This window comes from Danio rerio, chromosome 3 (assembly GCF_052040795.2).
Source record: "Danio rerio strain M-AB ecotype USA chromosome 3, GRCz13ab, whole genome shotgun sequence".
Lineage (NCBI taxonomy): Eukaryota > Metazoa > Chordata > Actinopteri > Cypriniformes > Danionidae > Danio > Danio rerio.
The window spans coordinates 3,846,084-3,869,552 of NC_141023.1; the positions used below are offsets into that span (position 1 = coordinate 3,846,084).

Here is a 23,469-nt window from a genome sequence, read left to right on the forward strand (position 1 = left end):
ATCAGAAACACACAAGGAAGATGGAACCTCGGCACACAGGTACTTTCTTTACTTCATAAAACTCAGTTTTATGTAATATATGAAAAACTAAACATTTAAAGTGCTAGCAAATGTAGAAAGTGTATGAATTGGAATAATATCAGTGAGTTTCACTGTCATTCTGTCACAGAAATAAATCAGTGTGGCGATTTATAATGATGTGAAGCTTTCAGTTTAATTTCTTGCTACAAAGCAAAAATTAAATGTAAACAGTTTAAATAAAGACTCAATAGATTATAATACACTTAGTTTTTTACAGCATACATTTACAAAGCAATTTAAAGGTTGTCAAAGATACTTATCATCAGAAACTACTTAATTTTTAGCATTCAAGTTATTATTGTCTTATTTATTTAGTTTTTAGTTAAAATCTAATATCTAGGGTGACAATATGCATCATCTTTATGGGACATATGCTGACATGGATTTCTACATTTGGCCTGTTTTCTGGTTTTCTAAGGAAATGATTGATAAGTAGTCCGACCAAAGCAATGGAAATTATGAACATAAGCATATGCCATTAACGTAGATTCTAGCTGTAAACTTTAAAAAGCCTCAGACCATTTGTCAATATGAAGATTGTGTCAAAGGCTTTTGGCTCCCTCTGCGTCTCATGACTAATCATGACATGCTAATGTGCTCGAGCATATTTTTTAATTGTAGTATATCAGTGAGCAGGAGTCAGCTCATTTTCAGCGATTAAAACCTCACAGAATCCTCTGTTCTTCACATAAAGACATTGTTTGGCTTCAGAGAACTAAAAATGCAACAACTTATTTGTAACTCTTTTATATGGTTGTTGTTACATTAAATACACATGACTCCACTTTTATTGTCCTGCTAATTTTATGTTTACATTTATATGATGTCTATATTTACATGTATTTATTTAGAAGGCACTTCTATCCAAATCAACTCACAAGAGAGGATAAAAGAAGCTCTTCAAATCAGAGAGCAGCAGTATATAAATATGACAAGTTGCTTATTTGCTAGGGGTAAATATGTCTGGAACACATGTGAACTGTTAAATGGATATGAAAGAAGATAACTCATCATATAGACTTCATAAAACTAATCACAAAACAATACATTAGGTTATGTTTTACATTAAGTGATGTTATTATGTTAAAAAGCCAAAACCTGGATATTTTAGACAATAGAGAATTTTTGGTGAGGACACGTGGAAAATGACATGGTAAAATGTCACATATCGTGAGCCTATCTATACTCTGACTATATAAACAATCTAATGATACTACATAAACTAACATACTAATTTACCAGCAAATATATTCATGGAAGAATTCTGACATTAAAACAAAAAAGAAGCTGAATCACAGAAAATGAAATAAAAAGTCTTCCAATTTGAGTGCTTGAGTTTTAATGAATTAATGTAATAATAAAAAAATGTCACATTTTCTTGTTAAAGTTCTCATCAATCAGTATTCAACAATGTTTCCCTCTGCTGGTGTGGCAAGATTTACACCTTATTTAAATGCAAATTTATGAATATTAAAACAATAAATGAATGTACTTTCAGATGCTGGAGGAAAAACATTTTATATTTAAATGTGAATATTAAACTTTAAGTTTTTGCAAAGCACGAGTGAAGGTAAATAAATATGATCAAGTCAGTACAAGAGTTTAATACAATGTTAACCCTATTTATACATGACAAATTCATATTTTACGCTAGAAAGAAAATCCACTCAACAGTGTCTTTTTTCAATTTATATTTATGTATTTAGCATTAATTTAAAGATACTTACAGTACTGAAACTAAACTGTGTTTGATTAGTCTGATTTGTCAAATCTGTTTTGCAGATGTGCAGCTCCATATGGCGTATAAACAGCCAGACGTCAGGAGTCAGAGACTGTGATCAGCTGAAAACTAAAGAAGACTGAGCATCAATATGCATCATTCCAGCAAAAAAAGAGCACCTTCACAAAGTATTTAATTTACTTCATGGAAAAGAATAATACATTTCACATTGTAAACCTGAGTCACTAGAGATTTTACTATACATAAAAACAATGACTAACAATACTACACACACACACAGAAAAACCATGGAGATTAGTTCACATCCACTGGAATATGCAGTTTAAGTCAAAATAATTTTCCCTCTGGAAACATTTTTATTAAAATATTTCTCAAGTGAAACATTCACTCTATTTCCTTTTTTTTTTTTTTTTTAAGTTTTTATCAGTATAGCTGGAATAAAAACATTTAAATAATATAACTACAAGCAGCAATTAAGAGGCCAGGCAGTTCAGATGCAGAATGAGCAAAGCAGTTCAGAGACAGGAAGTTTAGAATATTTTTGGTATCAATGGTCTTGGTGTGATCCAAGGAATGTAACAAGAAAGGTGACATGTCACTGAGGAAAGTTTAGCAAAAGTTATTAGCATTTTGAAAATGTAAAAAGTTATTAACATTAAAAACGGCGACACGGGGGCTCAGTGGGTAGCAAGTTCACCTCACAGCAAGTAGGTTGCTGGTTCGAGCCTCAGCTGGATCAGTTGGCATTTCTTTGAGGAGTTTGCATGTTCTCCCCGTGAAGTCCAAAGACATGGTACAGGAGAGTTGGGCAGGCTAAAATTGACCGTACTGTATGAGTGTGTGTCTGAATGTTTCCCAGTGATGGGTTGCGGCTGGAAGGGCATCCGCTGTGTAAAACATATGCTGGATAAGTGGGCGGTTGATTCCGCTGTGGCAACCCCTCATTAATAAAGGAACAAAGCCGAAAAGAAAATGAATAAATGAGTAACATTAAAAATTGCTTTTAAATTTTGCTCTAGGAGTCTTTAAGTACTTTTAGTGCATGGTGTTGTAGATGCATACCATGTTTTATAATGATAGGTGAATATGTTTGCAAAATATAGCATTTTACCCAAAATGGCTGACCTGGGAAAATCCTTTCCTTGGAAAAGATTCTGCATGCTCTGTCTGATGTATAGAGACCAGTTTTATGAAGCCACTGTTGTCCAATGACTAATGCCCAAATAATTTAACTTGCCCAATTAACCTTTAAATCGAATTATTTAAAAAAATACATAAATTCAATTGCATTTTAAAGTAGGGATACAACATTTTAACTCTCGATACGATACCGATATTGCATCCTTCAGTATGAACCGATATCGATATAATTCCGATATTAGCAAAAATCATGAATACTTTACTTTTACCTATTTTGTTGAGTGGAATGTATGAACGGCTAGATCAGGGGTGTCCAAACTCGGTCCTCGAGGGCCGATGTCCAGCATATTTTAGTTCCAACACCAATTAAACACACCTAAACCAGCGAATCAAGCTCTTTCTAAATATACTAGAAAGCTCCATGCAGGTGTGTTGAAGGAAGTTGGAATTAAACTATGCAGGACACCGGCCCTGTATGGTTAGTACAAACATTTACATGATCAGATTAGATATTTAATCTGTGTTTGTATCATAAGATTATGGCTGTATGAATGTTCCCAAACAAAACATTATTAATTTTATAATAATATATATTGCACATATTATCTTTAAAATAAATATATTTGCAGTAGCTGGATTGAAACACACCTTTTCTCCACTGCACATACAATAATGTGACTCTCTCTCTTTTTTATTCCTTCTTACTCTTATTTAATAGACAATTAAAACAACACAAATGATTGGCATTGAACACCTTTTACATGACAGCTATAGAAAACGAAAGCAGAATCCAGGACATGTTAGGCGATTTAGAAATCCTGGCTGAATGCATTTTTAAGTCTCAAATAGAGGACAGGTCCAGGAAAAGGAGGATATTGTCACCCTAAATAATGAGCTAGATCAGTCTATTTAGTAAAAGGCTTTTCTTCGCGTGTCCTCCCGCTCATCTCCAACCGACTACCAAAGTCAGCTATCCAGCGCGTATCTGAAGTCTGAAGCAGCAGAGCACCCTAGTCTGAGGAGTTTCTCACGCACACAGAACCGGGCCGCTGAGGTAAAGTCTTATATGTGGGAAGCGCTGGTGTTGAATTGGGTATCACACTGGATGAACAACGATATGCAATGACCGAATTGTAACGTAAACGTTTTAAATGAGGCTCGCATGGTATGCGGTTCGTCGCCATTCAGTGCGTTGCTTAGCAGCGTATACAAAACAATGTAACTTAAAGATCGCTTGACGTGAAGTAAATAAACCAGTAGAGATCTGGCGATGTTGATTGCGTCAGTGTGTGCTATCGTCACAATAGACTTCTATTGTAATACACCATAACTTAGTGTGAAGAGCATGTTAAATCTTAAAGAGACTTTGCTAGCAAGCAGTGTTGTGATCAGGTGGGCTTTGCACGCTGGCTCTGAACGCTGCTGGATAGAATAGCTGTAACGGAGTTTAGAGCGAATCGGATTGCTTATATCGGAGTTTTTTAACACAGTCTGATATAATTTTTTGGACTGATATCGGACGAATTTCCGATATCAATATCGGATCGGGACATCCCTACTTTTAAGTAAAATTATTATTATTTTTTTTTATAATAGTATCTTGCAAAATAACTAGTATAATATTTTATGTACTGCCATCATGACAGAGATAAAAGAAATTAGATATTTAAATGTTTTTTTTTTAAATAAACATGCTTATGAGGGTGAATGCATTTGACTTTAACCGTACATTTTTACTTTGATAATTACGTAAATACTGAAATACTGATATTATACTTGATTAACATCTAATTCCTCAGCATCTTACAATTTCTCATTGACTTTATTTTTGTTGGTATGTTACTGTGACGAATAGTCAAATATATGACATTTCTATCATACAGAGAAAAAAAATGCTCCTAAATCCTCCTCACCCACAGCTCAAAATCCTCAACAGAAGAAGAGAGAAAACAGCTTAAATCGACAGAGTAAGTCTTTACACAGATGAACAATACATGAAAAGTCAACTGTGTGTAAATTGTTCTTATAAAAATAAAATAAGAGAGTTTACAACAACATCTGTTTTACAATAAAAATATTTACAATATTACAATATTTGGTTGGGTGAGCTTTTGAACTCAATACAAATCATATTAACTGACTCGGTCAACTTTCTTTTGAGAATTAATAGTTTTACACAAGGTGCATTTTCGGATTTAACCTCAGATGGATGTTCTCGTTCACTTAGAGCTGTTACACACTGCATGGAAGGTCACTTTTAAAAACCCATGAAAAAATAGGGGCTCAGGAGTTTTGTTTATTTCAAAAAGAATACAAATTTCTCAGGAGGGTGAATAATTTTGACTTTAACCATACATTTCTACTTTGATCATTTCTTAAATACTGATAAACTCTGCTCTTATACTTTATAAACATCTATTCACAATTCACACTTTCACCTTGACTTTATTTTTGTTGATGCTTCCAAATCCCCCTTACCCACAGCTCAAAACCCTCAGAAGAGAGAAAGCAGCTTAGAACGACCTCCTATGAGTAAGTCTTTACACAGATACAACACATAATATTAGATGTTAACTGTGTTTAAGTTGTTTTAATAAAAGTAAATACTACTTGTTCTGCCGCTAACAGCTGTTTATATTGATAAATCTATCAATACATTTCATCAATTTTCATTATTAACTAATCTAAACAATTCCTTTTATATCAATGATCTATACATTTTAAATAAATATTTATTTAATTCAAAACTTTGGCATTCAGTAGAGTACCATGAAAAAGTAGAAATGTAAACAAGTCCTTGACAAAATGTCAAACTAAAACAGATAAAATAATGTAAATTATTATTGCAATGCTATATATTCACATGTTTTAGTCAAACCCATGCTAACATGGGGAGAACATGCTAATTCCACACAGAAATGCCAACTGACCCAGCCAGGACTTAAAACAGCAACCTTCTTGCTGTGAGGCAATAGTCCTAACCACTGAGCCACCGTGCCACCCTTTTGACATAATCTACATTGTATAGCCACATTAGAAATATCTGTCAAGCTATTCTCTTATGCACAAGTTTTCCCGCTTGAAAGGAAGACACATCATCAAGGGAGTTTTAACTGGATTCCACTCATCCATTTATTGCATCATAAATGCAGCAGAAAGGCAGGTAAAAAGTATAACGGTGGAAAGTTGAAAGGTGAAAAACCTTCAAAATAAACAAAAATATATGAAAAAAGATATATAAAAAGATATGTAATTCAATTGCAAATAAACATATACATACAAACATTTGTGAATTTTGTCTGATTTTTCACACAGTATTTTCAAGTATTATACTGAATTATCGCTTGTTAAAGCACAATCAACAGTACAGTTTAATATACTGAACTTAAATATTTAGTTTTAAGACACATAAATGAAATGCGATTAATTTTGCTACTGCAGCAATCAGCTTATGTGCACGTGATCTGCTCAAGCATGCATATGAATCACGGAGGAAAATTAACATCTTAACGTCAGTCAGATAGCACTCAAATGATGATTAAAATAACCAAAACTATACATTTCTGCTTTATAACATCTTCTAGTTTGCAAATAACTATTTGTATCTTCAAGTAATTAAGCAGCAGGCAGATAAGCACTGTAGGAGCAACTTTTTCCTCTGTGCTGAACTTGAACTCAGATGCTGCTTCACGGTTGATTTGCCCTCAAATACTGACATGACAGTCACGATTTTCATGCAATAACCAAAGTAAAGTTCTCACCGGCTGCCACTCCGGGACTTGATGATGGTTTTTTAACTGTTGTGCACTTTCTTTTGCTCAATTTTGGCGGAGATTCGGCTTTGGCGGAGGTTTCGTTTTGGCGGAGATTCTGTTCTGGTTAGGTTTCAGTTTCCTTTTTTCTTACGTGAATGCCGAACTACTGCATGTCCTTCCGCCTCTCCCTCCGACTGGCGGATGGATTTTTTTTTTCTCCTTCTATATTAGTTTGACTTGACACCTCCCACTCGATTTTCTTGGGATAAAGAGGAAATCGCACCTCTTTGAAGGCAAACTGTTTAGTTACTTTTAGCTTCCAAAAGGATGTCCTCCGAATTATTCACTCTTTTGTTCCTCTGCAGGAAGTAGAACAACCAATCGTCTGACATCTCTGTGAAGGACAGTACTTGGGATCTTCTCTCAACCGATTTTGGACTCCGAAGAATTTGCCCTTGCTTTTGATGGTTTTGTGATCAGAACAGGGTAACTTGGGAATGTTCGTATGTTTACATCTCTTACGACACCTTTACTGTCTGGATTGACACTGATTACTCTGCCAAGCTTGAATTGTCCTCTGAGTGCATTCTGATCTGCGATCCAGACAATATCTCCAATTGCGACATTTCTGTGCGTGGTGTGCCACTTGCTCCTTATGAACAAATTAGGACCTGCAAGCTGGCTCCAACGTTCCCAAAACTTATTTACCAATGACTGCATTGCTTGGAGTCTTTTGAAGGGATAGCTGAAAAAGTCAAAAGTTTTAATGTCACCACTTTGAGACGCTCGTCCGAGCAATAGCGAATTTGGCGTTACATATTGAATGCAGCCTTCCTGAGTTTGTGCCCTGGCATCGATTGGTCGCTCATTAGCAAGATTAGCTGCTATTTGAAGGGCTGTATGCATTTCACTGTATGTGAGGGTGGACTCCCCTCCGCAGTTTTGGAGTGCCCTCTTGATAATGCGCACTGCAGCTTCAGCAGCTCCATTTCTATGTGGGGAATCAGCTGGGTGAATCTTCCAGATCCACTCAGTTCCGTGTTTTACTGCTGTTTCCTCCAGGGTAGATTTGTCAATTCCCTCCAGGAATTGGTACAGATCTTGCAAAACTGGTCTTGCTCCAATGAAATTGGTACCAGGATCTGAAAAAATCTTTCTGGGATAGCCTCTAATTGCAGCAAATCTTTGAAAGGCCAGTAAGAAACCTTCGGTTGACTGAGAGTTAACCAGTTCTGTATGGATTGCCCTGCTCGACATACAACAAAACACAACACCCCAGACCTTCAGTAAGGCTCTTTTCTTGACATCATCTTTCACATGGTAAGGTCCGAAAAGATCTACTGCTGTGAACTCGAAGGGTGCAGCTGGTTGGGTTCTTTCTAAAGGAAGATCCCCCATCACTTGCTGACACTTTTTTGCTTTGTTCTTCCTACATTGTACACAGCTGTCCACAACTTTTTGTGCTATTCTTCTGCCTTTTAATACCCAGGCTCTCCTTCGCATTCTAAGCAGAGTCTCAGCCAAGCCTCCGTGGCTCTCCTTGTGAGATTCTCGAGCTAGTAATGTGGAAATCCATGAATTGGAAGGAAGAATTGGAACACTCAGCTGATCATCTTGAAAGACCTGCACCCTGCCACCGCAGACCAACAATCCAGAGTCTGGATCTTTAAAGACAACTAACCTCTCTTTAGTGGTGTTTGGAAAGGTCACCCCCTCCTGCTCAGCAAGAAAAATGTCTCGTTGAGCATCTTCTCTTTCTCTTACTGAAATGGTTCCTTCTGTTAAGACTGCCTCCCACTTTGGTTTATTTACAGTCCGTTTTTTGCCGAGAAACTTCTTTGCAGCTCTCCAAACCCATGCTATTGTTTTAACCAGTCGTGACAGGTCACTGAACCGCTTTATGTCACACAAGTTCAGGACAGCTAAGCCTGCTGGTGGTCTTTTTTGTTCCGCTCGAACTAGGTTGGGGCTCTCAATTGGTTTCGACTCCATAGTTGGCTCCTTTTGCTTTGTTTTTGACCTTGTCAATACAGCTGCAAATGCTTTCTTTTGAAGTTCGTTAATGCTTTCTCGGGCAGTGATAGCTAAGTCTTTAGCTGACTTGATTGGCCATTCATCTACTGGTAAGCTCAGGAATCTTGGCCCATTTTGCCACTCTGAACTTTCATCGAGATTTTGAGGGCTAGCTCCTCTAGTTATCACATCAGCAATGTTTTGTGGGCCTGGTATCCACCACCACTCTTGCGCTTTTGTGATTCCTTGTATCTCCCCGATCCGATTGGCGAAGAATGTTTTGTAGCCATAGCTTTCACGTTGTATAGCACCAAGTACTGTTTGGCTATCAACTAAATGGAACCATCTCTCCACTTGAATTCGGCTGTGCTGCTCAAAGTACTTTCGCAAACGTGAGGCGAACACAGCTCCGCACACCTCTGCCTTGATAGCATCTCCTTTTTGGTCTAAAGGAGTCAGCTTAGCTTTGGACTCCACAAGCCTGATTACTGGGCCCTGTTTTGAGTCCCATCTCAAGTACATTACATCACCATAAGTGTTTTCACTTCCGTCAGAAAAGGTTATCGCCCAGGGGTGTCCTTCAAATTCTGGAGGTGTTATGGCTCTTGTGAATTTAATTTGGCCTAGTTGGATGTATTCCTCAAAGAGTTTGATAGCATCTTCTCTAAGGTCATCTGAGAGAGCAACATCCCAAGTTTCATTGACTTGAAGTCTTGTATTCTTTGCTTCTTGAAAAGCTCTGCGAACCAGAATTGCTCCCTTTTGTTTGGCTGGAGTCACTAAGCCTACTGGATCATATACCCCTGATACCTGACTCAAGAGCTCTCTTCTTGTCAGTGGATTTGGTGTTTGGGCTCTAACTTGCTCCTGTGTTAGGTTTTGTCCAAGTCTAATTTTATTTTTTCTTTTTGAAAAATTGATGGATGTCATCACATACAACTTGTCGTCTTCCACAGAATAGCCTAGGCCAAGTGCTTTGTTGTCATCATCATGCATTTGGTTTGGCAGAACCATAACCTTTTCCTTTATCTTACAGCACTTATCATCAGACTTTTCCCTCCCACTTTGACCTGAGAAGACCCATGGTTTCAGATGAAATCCTCCAGCTTTCAAGATCAACTCTGTGTTTGCCACAATGGACTGTAGCTGGTCAAGGTCATTGTGAGATGTAAGAATATCATCAACATAGCTGTCATGTTGGATTACCCGTCGTTCCTCTTTAAGGTGAGCAAATGATGGCAAATTAGCAGTTTCACGCATTGCCAGTTGCGCAATGCACCCTGCAGGTTTGTCTCCAATATTGACTCTTGTGATTGCGTATTCTCCAAGCTCCTCATTTTCAGTGTCTCGCCAAAGGAATCTGTGCAAATGTACTTCCTGGTCCTCCAACCAAACAGAGTTGTACATTTTCTTAATATCCCCCAATGCAACATACACTCCACTTCTGAATCTCAGCAGAACAGCACGTATCTGGTTTAGAACGTCTGGTCCTTTAATTAACAGGTCATTCATGCTGACACCTCTAAATCTTTGGCTGCTATTCCAAACGAGTCTCACTGGGGTTGTGACTGAGTGAGGGTTAGGAGCGATGAGATGACTTACGTACCATACAGGTCCAGCCCAATTAGCAATTGAACTTTCAGGTAGCTTAACTGCAGCCCCTCTGTCAAGCATGTCTTTCACTTGGGCACTATAAGCTGCTTTCCACTGAGGATCTTTGGCCAACTGCTTCTCTGTACGCAGAAATGTAGCCTCAACTGCACGCCTGTTGTCTGGTAAGGAAGTTGGGTCCTGTATCCAAGGATATTTAGCATGCCAATGTGGCTCATTGCTGTGTTTGTCCTCCATGACATAAGTGAGACCTTCTTTTACTAACTCCAGCTCCCTCTCCTCAGCAAGAGACATTTCTTTTCCACCAGGTTGACAATTCCCGCAGCGACAACCCCCACACTTTGGCTCACATGCTGCACCAATGGAATCCCACTTCCACCATTCAAGAAAGTCTCGAGTACTGGTTGAGACGCTTGATTCATGGAGCCTGGCTAGTGGTTTGTTTGGTGGTCTGTACTCAGTTACTTCCTCATATTTAACAGCAGCCAATCTCATTGATCGTGCAAAATGAGTCTTGGACCGGTAGGCAGATACAGTCACATCTTCGAAAAGCTCAGGATGAGTTCCTCCAATCGTCTTTCCAAGTGGACCATCCCATAATACCAGGTCTCCAACAATTCTGATCCTCTGTGGAGCCAACTGTCCTTCCCGATGGCTTATAAGCAGGTCGACAACTTTTGGCCTTGCAAGTTCGGCAAGAGGTATGTCTGGAAACAATTTTTTCAGTTGGTTCGGTTGCACTGTGTTATTAATTTCAGCGATGCTTTCCAACCCATAGCACGCCAATTGGTGGGACTTGAAGGTTCCCTGGGAGGTTCTCACCCTTATTTTCAGAAGATAACGTTTAATCTTCATCCGAACCTTCATGCCTCCAACTCCATGGATTACAAGAGTTATCTTTTCTCCTTTTAGGTTCAGACGATCAGCAGCGCTGTGCGTTATGTAATTAGTGTCTGATGCCAAATCAATTAATGTCCCAATCTTTTGACCAGCATTGGCTGTCACATTTAGAAGCATCATGATTACAGGCAATTCTAGCAGTCCACTTTGTGCTAGTAAACCTGGCTTTTCCTTTGTCACATTGAACACTCTTGCTGTAGTGTTTGAGAACACATTTCTACACTGCTGTGCTAATTCTGGTGAAAGTCTGCTGAGAAAATCTTGCTGATCTCTAGTGTAGTCTTTTACACATTTCTCCGTTTTCGGACAAAGTTTGCTCTTTTTCTGGTCAGCACGTTTCTCCTCTCTTTTAGCATTAGGGCATAAATAGTAGTGATGCTCAGGAACACCCTCATCTTCACAGTCTTGGCTTTTGCACAAGTAGTTTCGTTTGCAGAATGAATGCTGCTCATGGACCTCAAGGCATCTTTTACAAGCTCCGAGTGCACTTACTGCAGCCTTTTTATCTACTAATTTCGATGCCCGGAACTGCTTACAGAAGTAGAGTTTCCATTTATGCTTAGCATCACCACAGACTACACAACCAGCCTGGTCAGTGTTTGACTTTGTAGACTTTGTTTTTGCCCATTTTGGTTCGTTTTGCACATCCTTTCTGTTAGGTTCTTCGAGTCTTAATTGTTCCAATTGCTCGTAGATGTTCTCTTGCTTTTTGAGGAAATCCAAAAGGTAGTCAAATCGATTATCTGGTGTGACTGCACTCTGTTGGGCAGATACGTGAATAAGCCATTCCTTTTTTAAACTTTCAGGAAGTTTTCCTTCTATCGACTTTGTTACCAGTGGGTTGTTTATGGCGCCAGTATTTCCAAGATCACTCAAATCTCCAAGTGCCTTTTCTACTTCTTGAATTAGTTCAACTATTTTTCGTGGTTGGTGACTTCTAATGGGAGGAATTTTTTGCAAGTCTTCCACTATTTCGATAGCAATTGCTGTCTTGTTGTCATAGCGATTTTCCAAGACACGAAAAATGTCATCAGCAGAATTATAAGTGGTAAGGCAGAGTTCTCTTACAATCTTTTCTTCAAGACTGTCTAGTAACTGAACCTTTTTGACCTCCTTAGAGCCAGTGGGCTCACCCTGCTTTTGGAGTGCTTCCCAATCCTTCTTCCATCTGTGAAAATCTCTCTTGCTACCAGAGAACTTTGGTAGTGTTGCAGGTTTCAACTTAATTGTTGTTATGGGGTAAGTAGAAATCACTGGGACATGTGCTATATTCCTAGCCTCCTCAGCTTGTCTTGCTTGCATGAAATCAGCTTTCCTTGCCACTAACCTGGTAATGTTTGCTTCGAGTCCTCTTTGTCTCTGGCTGAAATCTCTCTCATCACCTGATGGGATGCACCGTTGCCATTTGCTGTACATCTCCTTTGCATTTTTTATCAGATTTTGAAGGTGACTAAGCATGAAATCGTATGCTTCATGATTTCCAGTTGGATCTACTGCTTCGACTCTATCACTCTCAGCTTCAGCAACCTGCAGTGCCGTGGACAGTTCAACATCCCCATATCTAGTCCATAACGTTTCATGAAGAACTTTCACTTCATCCAGTTTTAACTTACAGTCGCTTGCAGTCTTCTCGAGGTCGTCTTTTTGCTGTTCTGTTAATTAAGCTGACTGGTCTGTATCCAGATTTGCCTCTATTTCTGCAATCATGCCTGCTTCAAGATCATCATTTACTTCCATGACTTTCTCTGCTTGTATTGTGAGTTTATTTAAACTGTCTTGAAGATCCATCTCTGTCATGTTTTTACAAATTTGGATATAGTGTTGGCTAGACGTGTGAATGCCCTTTTTTCCACTGTCCTTTTTGCTTTCAGTTGTTCGAGTGACTTTCCTACCGCCTGTGTGGCCATTCTTCACAGTTATTCTTCAAATTGAATATATTATCTTCTCACTTGCCTTTTTTGAGTCAGACAGGTTTCCAGTTTTTCTGGTTTCCCGTTTTTCACTGTCCAGTTTTTCACTGGTCCCGGTTTTTCACTGTCAAGCTATTCTCTTATGCACAAGTTTTCCCGCTTGAAAGGAAGACACATCATCAAGGGAGTTTTAACTGGATTCCACTCATCCATTTATTGCATCATAAATGCAGCAGAAAGGCAGGTAAAAAGTATAACGGTGGAAAGTTGAAAGGTGAAAAACCTTCAAAATAAACAAAAATATATGAAAAAAGATATATAAAAAGATATGTAATTCAATTGCAAATAAACATATACATACAAACATTTGTGAATTTTGTCTGATTTTTCACACAGTATTTTCAAGTATTATACTGAATTATCGCTTGTTAAAGCACAATCAACAGTACAGTTTAATATACTGAACTTAAATATTTAGTTTTAAGACACATAAATGAAATGCGATTAATTTTGCTACTGCAGCAATCAGCTTATGTGCACGTGATCTGCTCATGCATGCATATGAATCACGGAGGAAAATTAACATCTTAACGTCAGTCAGATAGCACTCAAATGATGATTAAAATAACCAAAACTATACATTTCTGCTTTATAACATCTTCTAGTTTGCAAATAACTATTTGTATCTTCAAGTAATTAAGCAGCGGGCAGATAAGCACTGTAGGAGCAACTTTTTCCTCTGTGCCGAACTTGAACTCAGATGCTGCTTCACGGTTGATTTGCCCTCAAATACTGACATGACAGTCACGATTTTCATGCAATAACCAAAGTAAAGTTCTCACCGGCTGCCACTCCGGGACTTGATGATGGTTTTTTAACTGTTGTGCACTTTCTTTTGCTCAATTTTGGCGGAGATTCGGCTTTGGCGGAGGTTTCGTTTTGGCGGAGATTCTGTTCTGGTTAGGTTTCAGTTTCCTTTTTTCTTACGTGAATGCCGAACTACTGCATGTCCTTCCGCCTCTCCCTCCGACTGGCGGATGGATTTTTTTTTTCTCCTTCTATATTAGTTTGACTTGACAATATCAAACTGAATTTAAAACATTCATCTGTAAAATAATTAATTACAGTAAGGTACATCACACCTGCACATCTCTCACTCTGATATTACAAATCAATAGCATTTCTGAGGCAAGTCGGAGACTGAGACTAATTTAAATGACACAATGACATTGCTCATGCTAGTGGTGTTGATTAAACAGTTGCCATTGAAAACAAATTTTAAAAGGTTAAATAACAAAGATTAAAAACATTATTGTGAACTAATAATCAGCATTGATTCAGAAAGATTCAAAGCAGACCAATATACAACTGAATCTGTGTTTACAGCAAACAATCAAATATGTCTCTTACCGGTTAATTTTTCTACAACTGTGATGATCTTAGTTAGATCAGGATTTTGATGTGATGAAATGTCACCCCTGTATGCATTTCAGTGAGCAATGAGACTCCTCTGAGGATTGTTCTCCTGGGGAAAAGCGCATCAGAGAACAGTGTTGTGGGAAACTTGATCTTGGGTCGACCAGCATTTGACAGTGAAGCTCCTCCAGATGTTGTGGAGAGAGTTGGAGGAAGACTGAAGCACAGACAAGTGACGCTCATCAACAGTCCTCAGCTGCTCCACACACACATCTCAGATGATCAGATCACACAGACGGTCAGAGAGTGTGTGAGTCTGTCTGATCCAGGACCTCATGTGGTGGTTCTGCTCCTCCAACATCAGCAGTGTTCAGCAGAAGATCAAGAGCGTGTGGAGAAGCTGCAGGACTCTTTCTCTGAGCGCCTTCTTCAACACACCCTGGTGCTCAGCACACAAGAGCCCACTGAACCCAATCAGATCCTGCAGAAGATCATCCAGAAGTGCTCCAACAGACACTTCAGTCTTCAGACAAGCAGCTCTGCTGATCATCTTCTGCAGGCCTTTGAGGACATCGAGCGGAGCAATGAGGGACGACACCTGATTACTGCTCAATATGAAGCTTATAAGTATTTCTCAGTGGAACAACAGGCCACACAACGAGGTTAGTGTGAGATTATCTGATGTTTCTAGTGATATTTACACTGTTTAATCTTCTTTTTCTCTTTCAGACTGTGAGAGGCTGAATGTGTTGGTGTGTGGAAGCGACGGCTCACTGAAATCCTCCATCTCAGAGCTGATCCTGCAACACACACACAGAAGATCAGAGAGTGTGAGCGCAGACGTGGATCTTCATGGTCGTCTGATCAATGTGCTGGAGCTTCCAGCTCTGTTCAACACTGGGCTCTCAGAGGAGGAAGTGATGCGTCAGACTCTCCGCTGTGTGTCTCGCTGTCATCCTGGAGTTCATGCTTTCCTCCTCATTATTCCTGACGCTCCACTCAATAATGAAGACAGAGTAGAAATGGAGGAGATCCAGAAGATCTTCAGCTCCAGAATCAACAAACACATCATGATCCTCATCATGCAGAATTCAGAGCATCAGACAGCAGAACTCAATGAAGAAACACAGACTGCCATTCAGAGTTTTGGAGGAAGATATCAGTACTTTAATCCTGAAACACAAGAGTCCACATTGATGGAGAACATCGAGAAGATTCTGGAAGAAAACAGAGGAGGCTTTTACTCCACAGAGACATTTCTGGAGGCGCAGATGAAAAAACTAATGAAATATGAAGAGAAGGAGAAGAAACTTCACTCACAACAGACCCCCTTAAAATCAAAAGGTAGTGAGCAAAAAAGAAAAAGATAAATTTACGTATTTTTGTAATGGAGTAGTTGAATATTATTTTTATCCAATACATCATATTACTTTATATTAAAAATATTCTAAAATATGTTTGTGGTAGTTTTTGTGTTTTGTATAGTAGAAGTGAAATTCAGAACAACATTCTACATTCAATAGTTAAATTGGGCAAATCAAAGGTCAAGTTTCAGATTTAAAGAGAAAACATTATTGCAAAAATACAATTTTGGCCATTTACATAACTACTCCAAATTTTTTGTTCCAGTGGGAGAATCTTACTGCAATTTTATGAACATTTTTTTAAGTATACACTTTGCTAGAAATATATTTAGATTTAATTCAAAAATAAAGAGAATTTTTCTAACTTCATATGAAACACCACACACATGTTTTAAAGCCCTCATGGTTTAAAACTGGTGCATTTATATCTTTTACAGGTTCAGCAGAGAGTGAAGATGAACTGAGGATTGTCATTCTGGGGAAAACTGGAGTTGGTAAAAGTTCAACAGGAAACACAATCTTAGGAAGAGATGTATTTAAAGCAGGCGAATCCCAAGAATCTGTTACTGAAGAGAGTCAGAGAGAATCATCTGAAATCAATGGCAGACGCATCACTGTGATCGACACTCCAGGACTGTTTGATACTGAACTCAGTAATAAGGAGATCCAGAGAGAAATCAGACGCTGCATCTCCATGATTCTGCCTGGACCACATGTGTTCATCATCGTGCTCAGTATAGGACAGAGATTCACTAAAGAAGAGGCAAAATCTGTAAAGTTTATCCAGGAGACGTTTGGTGAACACTCTCTAATGTTTACTATGGTGCTCTTCACTAGAGGAGATGAGCTAGGGAATAAAACACTTGAAGAGTGTTTGGGAAAACCAGGATCAGTGGTCAGAACACTGCTTGAAACTTGTGGAAACAGATTCCATGTGTTCAACAACAATCAGCCTGAAGACCGAACACAAGTGTCTGATCTACTGGAGAAGATAGACATCATGGTGAAGGCAAACGGAGGAAGCTTCTACTCATTTAAAATGTTCAGAGAGATGGAGAGAGAAAATCAAGAACAGCAGATGAAGATCCTGAAGAACAGAGTCAGAGAAACAGAAGAAAAGATGAAGAATCTAGAAGAAGAGAAGGACAGAATGAAGATGTTGATGGAGGAAGAACAACAAAAGCAGCAAGAATCATTGGAGAAATTTAAACAAGAGAAGGACAGAATGAAAAAAGAAAAAGAAGACCTTCAGTTTAAACATGAGGAAGAAAAAAACAAGATGAAGATCCAGATTGAGCAAATGAACAGAGAAAGAGAAGAACTTATGAAGAAACATGAAGAAGAGAAAATGAAGATGATGGAAGAACGACAGAATCTGGAGAAAGAGAGAAAGGAAAGAGAAGAACTGAAAAAAGAAATAAGCAAACAAGAGGAACATCAGAGAGAGACAATAGAAGATATGAAGAGAGAACGAGAGACAATTAGACAAAATATAGAGGAAATGAGGAAAGAAAGAGAAAAACTTCAGATCCAACATAAGACAGAAACAGACAGACTGATGAAGAGAATGGAGGATGAAGAAAAGAATCATAAATTAGAGAGAAAGAGAAGAGAAGAAGAGTTGAATGAGAGAGAAGAACAACATAAGGAAGAAATGAAAGAGATAGAAAGAATGAAAAAAGAGAAAGAAGATCTTCAGTCTAAACATGAGAAAGACAAAAACAAGATGAAGATCCAGATTGAACAAATGAATAAAGAAAGAGAAGAACTGATGAAGAAACATGAAGTAGAGAAAGAGAGAATGAAGATGATGATGAAGGAGGAACGACAGAAACAGGAGAAAGAGAAGAAGAGCAGAGAAGAAGAACTGATGAAGAAACATGAAGAAGAGAAAGAGAGAATGAAGATGATGATGGAGGAGGAACGACAGAAACAGGAGAAAGAGAAGAAGAGGAGAGAAGAAGAACTGATGAAGAATCATGAACAAGAGAAAGAAAGAATGAAGATGATGATGGAGGAGGAACGACAGAATCAGGAGAAAGAGAAGAAAAGAGCAGAACTGATGAAGAAACATGAAGAGAAAGAGAGAATGAAGATTATGGTGGAGGAGGAACGACAGAAACAGGAGAATGAACGAAAGAAAAGAGAAGAGGAGTTTAAAGAAAGAGAGAACCAAAATAAAATACAGATGAAAAGAAAACAAGAGGAATGGGAGAAACAGAAACAAGATGAAGAGAAGGGAAGAGAAGAAAACAAGCAGATTTCAGATAAACACATTCAGAAACCCCAGAGTGAAATGGAGGGAATAATCAAAGAGAAAGAGAGAAAGGAAAGAGAGAGACAAAAACAACTAGAGGATTCAGAGAACAGACTGGAAGAAGAAAAGATGAGAGATGATCAACAAACGAGTTTTAAAGAGAAACTGAAACTGCTTGAAAAACAACATGAAGAAGAACGAGCGGAGTGGAGAAGGGAATATGACAGAGAGAAAGAGAAGATGATGAGGAAAATACAGTCTGAAACTGATGATTCACTACAGGTGAGTGTTACTGTAAGCTTTCATCTTTCAGGGCTCGACAGTGCGACCATTCCTCTCGCATTTGTTGTCACTTAATCATTGTTGTTCAGTCGTGTCTAGCCACTTGTGGTATTGACCTGCCACCTTGTCGGCATTTAAAGTCCTGCATTCAGGTTAGTTGTACTTTCATTTTCTCTCAGTGTGCAGTCGAGAGTAACACACATGCATTTTATTTCAGTGGCTGATTTAAACGTTGATATTTGTGTGTAAGTGCTCTATTTTTACTAAAGCTCTATATATGTAAATATTCAAGGGTCATTTGATTATCATCATTTTTATACCACTTGTATTTTGTTGTACAACAAATATGAAAAATTTGCTAATATTCGATTTAAATGGTCTCATTTAATAGATTTTCCTCATCTGCATATTGAAATTTGCATAAAAAAGTATGCACATTAGTAAAATTGTACTGCTAGTTGAATTGAACATGTTAAAGTAAATGTGAATATGTACATACTTTCCCCCTTTTTGTTGTAGTTTTACAAAAAAAGATATTGAGAAGAACAACCGGCAGCCACTTAAGTTACAAGTTCAGTTTAAACTCCCCCTTCAATATGCACAACAAGAAAACAAAAAGCTGCAGTTTAGACTGCATATAGTCTGTGGAAGAATGATTGAGTGTATGTCTAATGCTCGCCCATACACACAACTACCACAGATATATTTCAGGAGCTGATGTGTGACACAATAAACATGCTGATTTGCATTATAACTGGTGACAGGCAATGCTTGAAATATGAACCTCATTTCTGGTGTCCTAAGATGCATCAATTATGTCAGCTTTACATTTTTTCATGTGCTTGAATGTTAAAAGGTCCCTCCTATGAATTGCCAGTCACTGAAATGGCCCCCCGCCAATTTGAGTTTGAGACCCCTGCTTTAAAAAAAAAAGGACGGTATTACTTTGGTGCAGACGGAAACTTTAATTAGATTTAACTTAGAGGCATTGCCATATTCAGAGGCTTTGCAGCTATTGACAAAGAAAGTTTATCAGTAAGATAAAGTGCTCTGATAAACAGTGTCAGCTTTGCTCATAAGTGTGTCATGTGCGTCTTTCTTTACATTGTCTTACTTTTCCTATGTGGAAAAAAAATGTAAAGACCTAAAGGCTCTTTTACACATTTCTTACTAGTTTATTTGTGTTGAATCCTAAAAGGTTGCAGCCTACAGGAAACTGGAGACCAAATACAGCGAGTGGTCCTGGAGTCTCCACAATGCCATGATGGAAATTGAGAACAAACTACACAACCAAATAGAAAATGAAGCAATTCAAGAGGTTGAGGAAACTGATCTTGACAGAGAACTGAAGACGACCAGTGAAGAAGTGGAAAAATCCATGTCAGAGTTCTTTGAGAAAGACACAGATAAATATTTACTGATTCAGTGGAAAACTTTGTTTAAAACTAAAATCAAGAAGCTTCAGGAGAACATTGTCAGAGAAGCAAAAAGGAAATTAAATGAGGTTCTTCAGCACCATGACATAAATAGAAAGATCGATGCTCAGAGGACACATCATAAAAACACTCTCTATGAAAAGTGCAAAGTAGCTGACAAAGATAAAACAAATGATAAAAAAACAGTGAAGAAATTTTTTTATTCAGTTTGGGAGCAGAGTATGGAGGAGATCACCAGAGACACTTCTGCAATCATAGAGATCGACATAATGAGAGATGTAAGAAAGACCCTCAGTGACATCTATGAAAGTGCTCCTGTAGACCAATGGGAGGACAGCAGGGATATTTTCAATGTAAAAACTTATTCACATTATGTATGGCTGAAAAGAAACTACAGGCGCAGTGATCTACTGCAATTTACAATGGAGTGGTTTGGCTACATTCTGTCTAAAGCAGATGAAGCCCAGATCAGATCATTCGTCTCAGATGTTGCTCATCAGACAGACAGAATGATTCAGTCATTTAACATTACAAAGATGGGCTACAACATCAGCCTCATTCAACAACTCATATATTACATCAACACAAGAGAAACAGAACATGAGGAAGGAGCCGTGAAATATGTGTTCAAGGATGAGTTCTTCATTGATTTGGTTTATTCAATCTGTAAAAGAGCAAACAAGATGATCACTGACCAACACAGACTCTTCAGAGAAGATAATGATCCTGAAATATACTTAAAGAAGAAGAGAGAAGAGTACTATAGTATTTTCCACAATTACTGTCATGGAGCAAAACCAGCTGCTATTTTTGCTGAGATCATCTGTCAGAAACTGAAGGAGCCCATTGAGCAGAGCGTCTACAAGAAAACTGCCAGAGATTTAGCAGATGAAATGAAAACAGACTGTGAATCACTGAGTGGAAACAGATCAAAGCTGGAGAAACACATCCTGAAGACACTGGCAAAAAAGGAGGACTTTGACAAATACATGAACTACATTGAACATCCCCGAGATCACTTCAAGAGTTTCATCAGAGATGAAGTCAGTCGCTACATCAGAGATAAGTTCAGAGTCAGGGTTTTACCCAAGATGAAGGAGAACATTAAACTCCTGCAGCAGAAGATCATGAACGCAGCACATCAATCTACTGAACATGTTCAAGTCAACAGTGGAGATGTTGGTTTGTGGTTGAAGAGTTTCACACAGCAGCTCTCAGATCAGCTGATCTTCTCTGAAAAAGACCTCAGTGGAGTCAAACATGATGATGTTGATGATTTCAGACTCCTAGAAGATGTGATCAGACAAGAGCTTCCTGCTGTAATGTCAGACATCAGCAGCAGATTCAACACAGACACATTTCCAGTAAAGCTGGACTATAAGTTCAGACCAGATGAGCTTCTGATTGATCACTTCTGTCAGTGCTGTTGGGTTCAGTGTCCATTCTGTGGAGTTATCTGTACAAACACCAGAGAAAACCATGATGGAGATCACAGTGCTCCTTTCCACCGTGTAATTGGACTAAATGGACAGTTTTGTGCAGGAACAAAAAACTTGTCTATAAACATCTGCACATCAGCAGTAGCCAGTGATCAATCTTTTAATCCCACTGCATCAACTAAATCAGTCCCCTGGAGAGATTACAGAAGAGCTGGAGGAGTTTATGCAGACTGGAGCATCACTCCTGATCTCCCTGAACTGCCCTACTGGAAGTGGTTTGTGTGCAGATTCCAGAAAGATCTGGAAAAATACTACAGTAAAACATTTGAGAAGAAAGGTAATATACCAGCTGAATGGAGAAATTACACAAAACAAGATGCTGTTAAAAGTTTGCAATAACACATCTATTGGAGGAGATGAAAAATGAGAAACTAAATCAGTTATTACCTGTATACATTGATCAATGAGAGTCTGAATTCAGCTACAGCTTGGATTAGTTGTATCAAATACACTGAACTCTAAAGACAATATTCAATTCTTTTTAAAAGTGACTAACTGGTGTAACTACATGTATGATGACCAATCAAACAAGTTTATCATAATGACTGTCATTTATTATTTGTTTTCTAGTTGTGTATATTGTCTTGTGTGTGTGTGTATCAAGTGTAATGTACGGGCTGTAGCTGAAGAGCAGCTTAAGAATGAAGAACATTCTTAAAGAGCCCATATTATGAGGTTTTTGAAAATGCCCTTCCATGTAGTGTGTAACACAGTTCTAAGTGAAGTGAAGTATCCAGCTAAGGCTTAAATCTGTTAGTGTACAGTGTTTAAAACTGTTGGTTCATTTATAAAAGAGTCGACTCATATTGCTTCAAACGAGTTGTCTTGATTATGAGTCATTATGCATTTCGCCATGACGTGACAACGAAACTAAGTTATTCATGTGCATGCGCAAACCCGGGAGATTTGAAACCTGCGGCCCCGCCCACTGACACAGAAACCCACACACACACACAAACACACACACACAAACATGCCGGTCGATTGAAGTCACACTGCAGATAGATATTATTGAGTCTCTACCCAAAGATGAAACCTCAGCATTATAATCCAACCCTAAGCAGTTGGAAACTACTGGAAAACCTCTGGAAATTACATTCTACGAAGAATAGCCTACTTCATTGCCCGTTTGTTAAAGGAAGGATCAGTAAAGAGAACTGATGGACTATGTCAGGACATGGATGGGTTTCTTCCTCCATTTCACAAGTGTAAGTACGTGCGATTAAAGTTATGGCCTCGTTTACTCTAGCTTGCAAATGTATTTAGTTGTGATTTGTTACTTGTAACCGCTTGTACTGTATGAGGTTAACTCGCTATTTGCTCATATCGCGTTCAAAGCCACGTTGAAAACGCGACGCGTGTAGCTTTGTTTACGTTTCATGAAGGAGGGTAATGTCTGTGTGTGTGCGCAGGCGCATTGTCGTTCGGAGGAGGGTTATGTGTGTGTGTGTGTGTGTGAGGACGAGAACAATATGTGTGTGTGTGAGCGTGTGTGTGTGTGAAAAGAGCAGAATGTGACAAGCTAGGAGATCTCCTTGCCAGTTCTTGGGAGTTTTTGATCAATAAAAAAGTTAGTCGTCGGTATTTTCAAGTCCATCGCCTGTATTTAATTTCATCCACTGGCAGCTGAAATCCCCGCCTTACACTATCGAGCATGTATGCACTCTGACTACTTCTATATTGTTGATTAGCTGCTGTGCATTTCACTCTGTCTCTTGCTGAAGGCAGTCAGTGTCGACCAATCGCAACAGACTGTCATCGCTCCAATCAGCGCAGATTAGCTTTGCGCTAAGGAGGGGTTTGAGAACAAATGAATCACTGGACGATTCATATGGTAGTCGCTGGGATCATTAGATAAAAATAAGTGAAGTTTATTCATAAACTAATTTCGAGAGGATCACGTGCTTATGATTTATCAAGGCCGGTCTCGCATTTGCTAATCACTATCTTACAATCATATGAGCCCTAAGCTACTATAAATAGCCACAGTTTTCAGTTCACTTTATCTTCGTTTGGAAGAAACCCACCTCCTCCCCTTTTCTCCTCCTTTACCTCTGATTGGCC

The 23,469-nt window shown here is 38.5% G+C and overlaps 2 protein-coding genes across 6 annotated transcripts in view; one reads left to right on the plus strand and one right to left on the minus strand.

The window, feature by feature from the left end:
- The window catches only part of myh9b (myosin, heavy chain 9b, non-muscle), a 798,697-nt gene that overhangs the window by 395,627 nt on the left and 379,601 nt on the right, over nucleotides 1-23,469 (minus strand). The window lies entirely within an intron of this gene.
- LOC141381088 (uncharacterized) lies at nucleotides 10-22,189 on the plus strand. 2 transcript variants are annotated; one of them, XM_087243479.1, is made up of 7 exons: nucleotides 10-1,209; nucleotides 1,740-1,989; nucleotides 5,447-5,494; nucleotides 14,645-15,229; nucleotides 15,297-15,911; nucleotides 16,369-18,470; nucleotides 19,669-22,189. In XM_087243479.1, the coding sequence occupies exons 2-7, from the start codon at nucleotides 1,953-1,955 to the stop codon at nucleotides 21,742-21,744; spliced, it is 5,463 nt and encodes a 1,820-aa protein (XP_087099605.1). In that variant the 5' UTR covers nucleotides 10-1,209; nucleotides 1,740-1,952; the 3' UTR covers nucleotides 21,745-22,189. The 2 variants fall into 2 exon arrangements, with proteins under 2 accessions (XP_087099605.1, XP_087099604.1); XM_087243478.1 differs by having other exon boundaries at nucleotides 10-39; nucleotides 1,864-1,989.

Bases quoted from the DNA above. Each gene is read 5' to 3' on its own strand.
- LOC141381088 (XM_087243479.1), top strand. From the start codon at position 1,953: ATGCATCATTCCAGCAAAAAAAGAGCACCTTCACAAA. The intron at 1,990-5,446 runs GTATTTAATTTA...CCTTACCCACAG, and splicing joins AAAAAGAGCACCTTCACAAA to CTCAAAACCCTCAGAAGAGA. The intron at 5,495-14,644 runs GTAAGTCTTTAC...TATGCATTTCAG, and splicing joins CTTAGAACGACCTCCTATGA to TGAGCAATGAGACTCCTCTG.